Source organism: Pogona vitticeps, chromosome 2 (assembly GCF_051106095.1).
Source record: "Pogona vitticeps strain Pit_001003342236 chromosome 2, PviZW2.1, whole genome shotgun sequence".
Taxonomy (NCBI): Eukaryota; Metazoa; Chordata; class Lepidosauria; order Squamata; family Agamidae; genus Pogona; species Pogona vitticeps.
Window position 1 is genome coordinate 78990144 of NC_135784.1, and position 12177 is coordinate 79002320.

The 12177-nt window shown below is 40.4% G+C and overlaps 1 protein-coding gene across 1 annotated transcript in view; it reads right to left on the bottom strand.

Moving 5' to 3' along the window:
• Positions 1–102: 102 nt before the first annotated feature.
• Positions 103–12177, bottom strand: part of GRM2 (glutamate metabotropic receptor 2) — a 158171-nt gene continuing 146096 nt past the window's right edge. The window contains exons 5-6 of the mRNA XM_020803853.3: positions 7813–7987; positions 103–6646 (exon numbers count right to left, since the gene is read on the bottom strand). Coding sequence (XP_020659512.1) covers positions 6573–6646; positions 7813–7987 — 249 coding nt within the window. The 3' untranslated portion in view covers positions 103–6572. The remainder of the gene's footprint in view (positions 6647–7812; positions 7988–12177) is intronic.

Consider the following 12177-nt stretch of genomic DNA (forward strand, 5'->3'; position numbering starts at 1 on the left):
ATAAGTCTCCAGGCTTCTGGGGCAGGGCGGGTGAGGGGGGGGGGATGAAGTTGTCTCACATAACCCTGGATCCCTTAATGTTTCAACTTCACTCACTTCAAATCCATAATAAAAAAAGCACTTTATTTACATAAATTACAAAAAAATCACAAAGTCACAGAAAAATCTACTTTAAACTCTTCATTTTTTAAAAAAACAATATGAGTCACAATAATACTTCGTGTTTAGTTCAGATAAAACTCACATTCTGGTTTTCAAACATTATGTATAGCAGCACTTTGTTTCTCTCTTTCCCCTTCCACTTTTTCAATACTGTTTAAATATTTCATGAAACTTAAAACATAAAAACACTCAAGGGGTTATTCAGTCTTTGTCTGAAGAAGTGGATTCTGATCCATGAAATCTCACTTCAAAACAAATTTATTAAAATGCAGTATTTTGTCATTGTGGGTTTTTTACTCCCTTTTGAATTTTGCCATCAGTCTTGTCATTAAAATTTCCCTTTCATCCATGGTGCTCAAGGTCTGAGAAGAAAGCACTTCACCCTGATATTTTAGGATAAGGTGCCATTGCCTGTTCCCATTATAAGCAACCTATGTCCCTATTCCTTAGCTACAAATTGTGAATCCTCTGATTGGTGATGGTATTTCTCCTATGAGGAATGACATATAGGCAATCAAAGGGCTCATTTGAGAAAAAATGTGTTCACCAAAAGACCTAGTTTCTTTGCTCACCCTTTGGACAGAGTGCTGGTGCTAGAAGAACAAAGTTAAAATTGTTAGTCAGCCCAGATCATCACTTAATTACCTTGGGCCAGCCACTGTTACATATGTTGCAGAGTGATTATGAACATAAAAACGGGAAAGGGAACACCTGCACGCATCACCAGCTGCTCCTTGAATAAAGAGTGGAATTAAGATGGAATAAATTGATACACGTAAGTAGTGTGTTTATTCCACTTCCAGATAGGTATGGTTAGCCATTTTGCATATAATAGTCTACAATGCATGAATGCTCTTTACCTTTTGTTCTTGGCTTTGTTTTGTTGTTGTTTTCTAACTATGCATTAAAACCAAAATACTCCAGAATACGTTGGTCTTTTATTGAGACCTTCACTGACCAGAACAATTCTGGCAAATCTCTGTTCTTCTCAGGGGTTGCTTTGAGCAAGTCCACTTCCACTTGTTCAGATCCTAGCAGTTTGGTGTCAGAGTCACAGAGGACCAGAAATGGGGGAAAGTTAACAGGAAAAGTCTTGTGGATATATTTTGGGACTGTTAGAGACCTGGATATAGAATCACATCCGTCTATGGTAAAGCTATTGTGCTATTTCTAACATCTGTAGACTAGATAAGACATCACTTTCATCCTTTGGAGTGTAATTATGCATAGCTGAATTGTGGTATAATGTTGAAGGACATAACAGCCTTAATCCACCTTTTTGTTACACCTTTAATTGAAGAGGCATATGGAAGTCGGATTGGCTATGTCAGCTGCTGGAATTAGAGCAACTTGGGAATTTCTGTGATCTTGAATGTGTGCAATTTTTTCCAATAGCAGTCCAACATCCAAAGTCGTTTTTGGGACATTTTTTTCCTTTTAAGAGAGAGAGAAGTAAGGAAAAATCTTAGCCTATTAAATTTGTGTATTTGTGTTACTAAAGGCACTAGTGCAAGGCTCGGGGAGAAAAACAATTGGCAGCTCTACATTTCATGGCGTCTTAAACACCAATGAACGTATGTATTGAATTGTGTTCAAGATGCACAACTACCCCTAGGAGTCCTTCCTTGGCATACATGGTCATTGAGAAAAATATCTGCCCCCAACACCAATTCTTAACTATAATACAAATGTAACGTTTAGCCACAGATATTTTGGAGTCAACATTTTTGATGCCCTCCAAATCAGTTCAGTTTTAATAGTGGTGTTATGAGATGTTAGGTGAGATTACTAAACAAAAAGAAGTTTTGAACTTAACTGCTAGAGTAAGGGGAGCAGTAACAAGAGTACAGGGTATTAAGTGCCATCATTGCTTGGGGAATGGATACAGGCAGATTGATTCTGATGATGAAGGAAACAGCCCCACAACTGTTAACTAGCCTCTGTTTTGTATTCGCTGCTGTAGTTTGATGATAGTTTGACTAATACACAAGCTTCTCTATAATGAACTAGATTTTAGCCTGTGGGTTAAATCTTGGTTTGTCCTTGGTGATGTCTGGCTGTGATCATAGCTGATTTCCATTCTGCTCCATTAACTTGAAAAAAGATGGGAGAATTTTTGCAGTAATATTTTTCTTGTCTTTTACATAACCCGTTGAGTATTGCAAGTGCTTTTGTACAGTTTTGTTAATCAGAAGAAAGAAAGAAAAAAACATTTGTTTCTGCCCCTTTACATCATGGCCTATTGTAAATCTCTGGTGCAGAGATTTATATCTAAATTCTGATCCAGAAAAAAGGAAGCAAATCCTTCCACTCTTTCCCATTAAACAAGAAAGAAGAGCACATGGGTGGCAGCTCACTTGTTGTATCAGTGGAATATTTATGCAGATTTCATTTTTATAGGGCAAGGGGAAGGTTCACCTGTTTTCATCCTGCTGCAGTGTACTGAGCCATGATATATGTCACGAACAATAGTTCACATGTTTTGTCAATATAGATGACCACTGAGGCAGATGCGTGTTATACTGAAGGTGCCTCAAATTGTTACTAACTTGCGGAGATACTCTAATACAGACATGCCATGGGTATAGTGGTTTTTAAAAGTGGCACTGACACAAAAGTTTAAATGGTTATCCATTAAGAATTGTCTAAAAAACATTTTAATTCAACTCATCAGAATACATTGCCTGGCTCAAACACATACATGAATACACAGGAAATACTGCAGTTTGCAAATACCTTTTAGACACTCAAGTCTCTGTTTTCAGTGTTGTCGTACTGAATACTTCGAGTACTGTGCTTGCCATCCATTCTAGTGATGGGTCCAGCAGGAAGTTATGCAGGTTACGTCTGAGACGTGGGCTGTTGATGAATACAAATCTGAGCTCCTTATTTTAAATTTTTTGTTATTTAAAGTCTTGGTCTTCTTAAGATTGTGAGGTAGTTCTGTCTTCCCCCACAAGCTATGGGGGGAGATGTTCGTTCCACAGACAAGAATGAGACCTAAGGTCTGTTTACAGGGGCAAAAACTGTCCTCCCAGCTTCATGGGTTTAGAAGCCATGTAGTGGAGAATGCTTATGTGGTGATTAATTCTAAACTGATTTGCTCCCGAGAAGTAAAATTGTGCTTCTGATATTCTTATTACAGCTTCCCTTGTAATGAACACTAAGGCCTTGAAGTCTTTCAACTCCATCCATGTACTTTGCTCCTCTCAATCTGATCTGAGGACTACATGCAGCTGCAGGCACAGTCATGTTGGACTGATTTTTCTGACAGACTTACATGGGAGATCTCAATTTTCTATTGGCTGCCAGGAAATAGGTGTTCTAACCATCAATAAAGAGACATATCCTCTCAAGTGATTGTCGAGCATTGGAGTTAAACAGAGGTGTGTAACAAAAATAGCTCAAAGTTTCAAGCAGCTTGATTAATAGTATCTCCATTGCGTTATTCTTTAATTAACCTTTCCTTCCCCACACCAACAAAAAGATGCATATCGAGTCTCCAGATTAAACAGAGAATGATATGATGTCCAAAACAGTCTCTGTTTATTGTAGAGACTGATGCTGAAAGTTAGACCTTGTGCTATACACTCACCAGCAAGTTGGTGTTACTATTTTCATTTTCAACCAACACAAATCCTAATCAGACCAAGAAGTGTCTTTATACTTCCTAAGCTTTTGCAAAAGTTGTTAGCCACACTTCTACTTACCATCCTGAGAGAGGACTCCTGCCATGCTCAAGGCCATTGGGTCACCCAAAGCTGAACCCACTCAGCCAACCCTTCACCTAACACTTTTCCATTTATGTTACCATATTTTGGGGATCAGCCACATAGCATTTTTTTTCTCATGCTCTCAAGGTAGGCAAAAGATCATGCTGTGGACAGATTCCACCCTCACTCATTTCTAAACAATTGTAACATACAGCAATGTGTGCTGCTTATATACTGCCTCATAGCATTTAAAGCAGGCTCTGGGAGGTTTACAGTTTGATTATGCAGGCTACACGTGGCCGCCTCCCCGGTAGCTGCTTGAGATAGACAATATCTGATGGTAACTATGAGCATAATAACGGGCAAAGTGGGCCTGGAGCCCAAAGACTCAGACTCAAATATACTTGGACCAGTCAGAAGTCTTCTAGTGCCATTTGTAAAGCAGATGTATGGCCATACTTACATATTTTATGGTTGCTGTGGCAAGAATCATATTACTTATGCTTGTTGACATTAAATCCATCACCATAAAATTCATAGGTGAACTGATGCTTGGTAAGAAGCCAGAAGTGTTTTTTTAATCGAACACCAGAGGTATGACTTAAGATGTGGAAAAGAATGCAAACACTAATTTCTTAACTAGCACCAATTCACCACTGAAATTTACAGTGATAATAGTTATGCTAGAGTTGTTATTCAATTGGAATTATTCCATTTGAGCTGGAATCTTTCAGAGTCAAGCCAACTTACCTTTATATACCGAAAGAAATGTGGTGATGTTTGTTAGATTAGCTGCTCACTAAATCTTATGTGTTATAGCAAAATTTACAGCTCCTGCTTGCGGATGTAGGAAGTCCTCACAGAGATACTATTGCTAGTGAAATCATAAGAAGATCTCATGTAGAGCACAGAAACAACGTAGTGTGTCACCATGCTTCCCACTAGCTAGTTACAGGCATGAGGAGTACAGCTTCTCTATGCATACTCCTGTCTGCAGAAGTTGGCTGGAACAGAAGTAACACAGGGGAAGACAGATGGCAGCAGAGCGGCCTTTTTCATTAAGCAAAACAATATTAACAGTTTTGGCCAGCTGCCTACACAGAGCATTCAGAAGAATGTTCAACAGTAGCCAGAGGAGACCAGCTGAAAACAGGCTATACATAAATAAAAGTGCAAAGAAGTAGGTGCACCCTCCCTGCTTGATATTTTTTCCTGCCCCATATTGATAAGTGAGTTTCCTCTCTAGCTCTGTGTAGTTTCCTCTGATTTCAAGGAGCCTGGCTTGGACTCCCCCCACCCCATCCCCATTAGGGATCTGGCCATGTACTGCTCTAGGGGCCAAAGAAGCAAGTGTAGATGTTAGGTTGCTGTGGTTATATGCAAATATGAGAAAATTGATAATTAGCAGCTCCTCCAAAAAATGTCAACATAAGAACTGAGCAGTATACACATCCTTTTTGAACGAAAGACATTCAGCTTCCAAGCACTTCATTCCATTCAGGTACACTGGAGTTCTCTTGAACTCTTTTCTTCCCCTGATGCAGTCTGTCTGTCCAAAAGGCCTGTGTTTGAGGAAGCCAATGGATAATTTTTTCTTCCTGGCTGAAGAAGAAGGCTCTAGTAATTTCCACAAATGAATCCAAGAGAACTATAGGGCAAAGGATGAACTTGACCCTATGAGCGTATGTTGGTAAAATGTCTCCAGTCCTCTGAAGATGCCGGCCGCAGAGACTGGCGAAATGTCAGGAAGAACAACCTTCAGAACACGGCCAAAGAGCCCGAAAAACCCACAACAACCAATGTCTCATCCCTCTATTCAGGTTCAGAATGTCAAGAAGCCCCATCACTGTATTTACCATTGTAGCTTGTATTGTAAAGAGCTCTCATTCAAAAAAACCTTCCTCATCACTTGACGTCCCCCCCCTTCTTTCTACATCTCAGATGGTCTGGGAACACCCAGAGGCTTGGTCCAAAAACCCATTGTGCTTTTTGCTTTCCTTCACGGATGTGGTCAGAGTTTTGTTCATCAATTTTAGGAAGATCTTTTCCTGGACTAAGCTTGCAAAATGTCAGGCAAACGTGAGAGCACAATTATTTGAGTTTAAGTTATTGAAAATATCTCTCTGTGTGTCACCAGGTTTTGAAAGGGAGGAGATTCTGTCCCACCTCTTCAGTAGTTAGCACCATGGATTTCTTGGTATTCCTTCTTTCAGAGTGGTTGCCTAGTCAGACCCTCCCCTTCCTCAATTAGCAGAAGTGTTGTATGTTGAGAAGAATTTTGAGAGGATGTGGAAGGGCAAAAACCACTGACCATTCCATTTCAAGTGTTTGGAGAAAAGGAGGAAGATTAATACATATCTAGATGTTTTATAGGGCATCACCTTGTTGCCCAAGTAATTATATAGGAAATCAACATTGTCCAGTCCTATATCCATAGTGTTAAGGTAACAACATGGGTTATTTACATATTCAACTCCAATGGTGTCCAAATTTCTGGGCTGATGCTGGACCTTGGGGGTAAAAGTTTGATCTCAGGTTTCATGAACCTGTTTCCTTCCCTTGGACAACATTTGTCCAGCAGACAGTCTCAGGAAACTGTAAAAGGAAAAGAAAGGCCTAATTGGAAAGTCGGAGGCATGTGTTCCTAAGGAGTGAGCACAGGGGCAACAGACATTCACTGATAGAGAATGTAGATGTTCACAAAGATGATGTTGTGGAGTCCACCACTTCACGGCCATTGCACACTGTTGGGACGTACTGGGAAGATGATCCTGAAAGATAGATAATGCAGAGGAGTTTTCAAAGAACAATATTGATTTGCCACGTCTGAAATGCTGATACCCGCTAACCACAACCACTTGCCCTGGGATGTGTATTTGAGTTACTGTTCATCACAGCTAGAATGCCAAGTAGCTCTTATTTTAAGAGTTGTCACAAAGCTTCAGTGCAAACTTCTGCATATCAGGGAAGTCAGTATTCAAACACCAGATGAAACATTTAGTGTTTTCATACTAAATGGATTTAAGAAAATGAGTTGTGTTTGTTTAGCACTTTGATATTTCTAAGTCACATAATAGGCGTGCCACTACCTTTCCTCTTCATTGTCTTATGAAATGAGAACCTGACCTCCTGTATTGCTTGTGTTTTTCTCAGGGCCCCTGCATGGCCACTGGTGGAGGCTGCAGAGAGGCTGCGGGACTCTGCGAGGACAGGCAACCGAATGCCCTCCAAGTGTTTTGCAATAAAATACCAGTAAGGTCCAGCCAGCAGGGCCAAGGATCTATTTATGTTAAAAATATTTAGTGGGCTTCAGGTGGTGAACTACCAAATATACCCTTGGTCTAATCTGTCAGAACCTGATCGCATCTTGCATTTATCAAGATGGACGCAGATAATGACAGCAAAGGCAAGGGAAACCTTAAGATACTGCTAAAGAGGACAGGACAGAATCTTGCCCATGGCTGTCAATTTTTTCTCCATTTATTACCACTCCAAAATGGTCAGTCTAAGTTAGGATTGTATCAACATGTCTTGCATTAGGATGCTGGAGCAATCTACCATGATTTAGTGCAGTGTGCAAATAGAGCCAGTACTGAAGAAACTAAATTGGATGTGACAGGTGCCCTCAATAATATATTCTGGTGCTTTTCTGGTAATGGGAACATGAGCTCTACTTCATAATAATACTGCTTGATCCCTGTGAATAACTTCCAGTTGCATACACAGCAATTCCCAGATGTTTAGTCGAGCCACTGTGAAATAAATTTGCTGGTTAAAGAAAGTTCAGTTCAGCAGTGACCCAGAGCAAGCGGTGTTAATCATGCCTCTCTAAACAAGCTCATTTAACAGATAAAGTCAGGATAGTGTTTACTGTCAATCAGTTTGAAAATGGATCCAACACATTGGGTGTTGCTTAGAAGAATTCTTTGTCACTCACCATGGGAGTGGCTAGACCCTGCAGCCGTCACACTGAAACGATTGGTGGAAACACGATGGCTGGCTACATTCTTCTGAGGCTGGAAAAGGATGATATGTAGCTTCGGTGTAAAGAGGCAGCCAAGGACCACTGTGCCACTGAGACTAACTGAGATGCACATGGTGGTGGTCTGGACCTGGGGACAGAAGAAGAAAAAGCACCAGTGCAGCAAAGAAAACATCAGTGAGCAGAAGCATATTCACTTTCCAAGTGAAGGTCTTGTTTCAAGCAGCATGTGATTCTCAATTATAAGACATACAACCTTCTATGAATACATTTTCCAGAAACTCATAGGCCAGCCAAAGTGTACAGCCTAAAGTAGCGTACACCATTAGGCCATGCCAGGTAAGGAGATCTATGGCCCTCCAGATATTAAGTTGCCGCTCTCATGATATTTAACCTCTAACTATGCTTCCTGGGCTTGATGGGAGTTGTAGTATTCAGACAACATGCCCAGGTTTTATCAAAGAACTCCTGCAGAAATGTTTTGGGACAAGGATGAGACGTTCCAATTCAGAAAAAAATAAAGGTGTTTTCTTTTAAAAAAAAAACTTCCGATTCCTTTAGATGCATAGAGTTTTGGCTCTGTTTGATTTTGAGGCTGCACAAATGGTTTTTACAATTTCTTTAGTGGCTTTTGTTTTTGGTAGAGGTGTCTGTGTCATGTAATTGATTGATTTTCTGCTACCCTGCCTTTGCCTCTTGGGGGTAGTTTTTATGGGTTTTTAAAGGGCTTTTTTTGAATTAGCAACAGGAAATACAAATGGAGAAAAACAAAATTAAACAACCCAAAATAGGTGACCCCTTTCGTGTTTAATGAAAGGGCTGAGACATGAAATACAAAAACCAAAGAGGCATAATGAAACAAAAATGGAAGAGTTCACAGTGCGCATATCTAGCTGTATAACACAAGGAGGCCATTTTGTGTTCCCCAAGTGGGTGGCTGAGAGGCAGGAGTGGCGTCGCGCATGTCAAGAGGAAGGCCAGCTGGTGGGCTGGCACCTCTGCCGTGGGAGTTTCTTCCCCCCTCCCACCCTTTGGTGTGGCAACAGAAAGATCTCTCATTGCTAGTGTTCTACCAGCAGTGGGTTTTGAAATGTGGCATTTGAGTGACTTAAAACTACATCAGCTGTGGATAGTAAATCACCTCCTTTTGTTGGGGTGAGGGTGGGAGAAGAAAATGACCCACTTCTCATTCCTTAAGGTTATGCTGACCTCAGTGTCTTTGCAGGGTTTTGCTATGATGGTTTCTCCTTAAAGAATCACATCATCACCACTTTAGGTTCAACACAAGTTAGTTTTAAAATTAGTGGCTAAATACTTTAAAGGTAACAGTCAAAACAAAAGTATAATGTGGACAGAACAAAGCATAGAGTACCGTACTGATTTCCAAAATGGGAAGAGAAAATCTTGTGTGTTGACTGACCATGCTTTGAATTACGAAAGAAACAAATGCATTACCACAATTGAAAAACAATGCCATTATTTTGCCTATCAATCAGTGCATTCTCCATATTGACTCAACTCCTACAACATATAAATGTATTTAATGCAATAGGAGCAATACATGGAGAGAAAATTATTGTTTTAAAAAGCGTAACTCAGTAACTCTCAGGAGATTCAGCTCACCTCATTAATATATCAATACTTATTTTAAAAATAAAGAACTCTTTCAACAGACTATGAAACTGATTTATCTTCAAAACTTTATCAAAACTGAGTAGGTAAAAGAGAAACCCAGGTTCAGATAAAACAGTCATGATAGCTTTCCCATATCCATTTATGTTGGCATCGGCCTAGCACCCTGTTTCATGTGCTTTTTATCTTGGAAAGACTGCATGGACAAGAGCCTTACACACCTAGGATTAAAAGGATTCAGAGGGCAGGAGGCTGTCTGCCTTAATTCTAATCAAAGTTGAGGACCTCAGAGTCCTCTGTAGTTAATTCAATCAGTCAGAGTTGGCAATGTGTGATGAAACACAATGGGAACTCTGGATAAATTCAAAAGCTTTCCTCACTTCTAGGTCACATCCGTAATCAAGGCATCCACAAGGTAAACCTACAAAGTGGCTGGTCTATCGCTTCAGCAAGAAGTAAGAGTTCAGTCCAGAGGCAACCACATCTTTAGATAGAACAGTAGGTTAGAGCACTCCCTTCTCTAGCCCTCAAAGCAGGGATGGCATTACCAGGAGGCTGAGTGAACCGGTGGATTTAGGGCCTCATGACAAGGCAGCAAATTGTTAGCTATTGAATTTATTATGGCATTTTTACTGCCAAGTATAAGAGAAGTGCTTGTGGGATTTTCTGCCTGAAATACCAAAATACTGTGTCTGGTTTGTGGGTGTGTATACATTTTCTCTAAATTTACCTAAGTCAGTCTCTTACAGTCATCTATTTTGGGAGCCTCAACACATTTACCGCATGGACGCCTGGCCTTCATGATGCTTGATCAGTCAGCCCAAACTCGGGAAGCCCGGAGTCTGAACAAAGCATCATTTTCTGGATCCAAACCACTGAATCATTTTTAAAAAACTTCATGCTAGTTATGCCCACAATTCTTGCCAAACGTTGCCCTTCTCACTTCCAGCTTTGTACCTGCCCTAGAGTCTTGTCTGCCTTGGAGGGGAATCCAGCACATACAGACTGCAAATAGATCTGCTCTGTGTTCCATTAGCGGGAGCATCTTATGTGGAGACCGGGGATGGGATCTGAACATTTGTTTATAATAACTAAACAAATAAATTTTAAAAACTGAAAATAATGATGTTTCAAATAACATCTGGGAAGCCTTGCCATTTTGTTCCTAGGGCTTGCGCAGTAGGATCTCTTCAGCAAAGTCAATACCTAATTACAAACGTCTGTGTTCCCACTTATAGCTTTCATTGAGGACATTTCAGCTGCTAAGTTTCTCGTTAGCTCACAAATGCATAGCACCTTTGTTTTACTTATTAAAGGCGTCCTTCTGGGGTGAGAAGCTTTCTGACAGAATTGTTCTGTGTACTGTACGTCAAAGTCTCATACACAGTCTGAACATGAAGTGAGGGATTTAAAACATAGAATCACCTCCTGCTCTCCCCTCCCCAGGGTGGTTGGGAAACTTAGGAAACTGAGACCTTTTGGCTGCAATAATCCTATCAAGTCCAATGTTATGACTGACAACAGAAACTGAGAATTTCAACTTCTCTTAACCATTCAAGGAAGTGATGATGATGATGTGCTGTCAAGTCAATTTTGATTTATGGTGACCCTGTTGGGGGTTTTCTAGGTACAGAGTACTCAGATATGATTTACCATTCCATTCTTCTGGGGGTGCCCTGGAACTGTACAGCTTGGCCATGGCCACCCAGGCTGGCTCTTCTCCTTGGAAGGCACCGTGAAGAATCGCACGTCCAGCCTCTAGCTCCACAGTCAGATACCTAACTTACTAAGCTACTATGGCAGTAGAATATTTTTCTTGAAGTTTATTTACATGTCCCTCATGCTGTTTGTGAATGATGTCTATAAAGAGGTAATTTCAGCAGGAGAATAACCAGATGCAGCAATCTTCAATTCCCCTCCACTGTGTGGTCCTGCCCTCAAGAAAAGCAGCAATTTAAATGCATTTGCACCATTCCCAGCTGGAACAACATGAATGTGTTTTATGAATGTCTGAAACACCATACAAACTCTGAAACCTTATGCAGACTCTAAACTAGGAAGCAGATCTTAAGCCACTTTGTTCTTTTGTTTGTTTTTACCACCCCCCGTTTCTCCTTAAAAGGACCCAAGGTGACTTACAACATTAAAAGGACAATATTTAAAAGATAAAAATAGTAAATATACAAATATTACTATTAAACCCAATTCAAACCAATTGGGGTAGTTTCAACTGTATATCTGCTATGAAACTGCTCTTAAATTTTAATGCTTCTGTGGAAGAGGGCTTGATGAGTCATTGATTTGGTCCCTTAGCAAAACTCAGATGAAACCTGTGTCTGGCTTTAAAGTCCTCTGAGACCAAGTAATAGGCAGTTATAATAACATTTTCATTTTTTTTCTGTCTGGACAACGTTCTATCAGGAGTGAAGATCTGTTCCTACTGTGCCCATCCTAAATTTAGTACGATGAAACTCTGCACGGTGTCAGAGTCCTACAGGAACTGAAGGCTCTCACTGCTGGGTATCAGAAAGCTTTGCTAAACAAACTTTTAGAAATGCAAATGTGCAAGATTCAAGTTCAGGTGTGAAGCTTCCAAATAATGATCCCATACCTTAGCCAGGGTCATATCTGTGCTTTGTGCTAACAGAGCTCCTAGTTGTGCAAATAGTTTTATCTCTCAGTACCTCC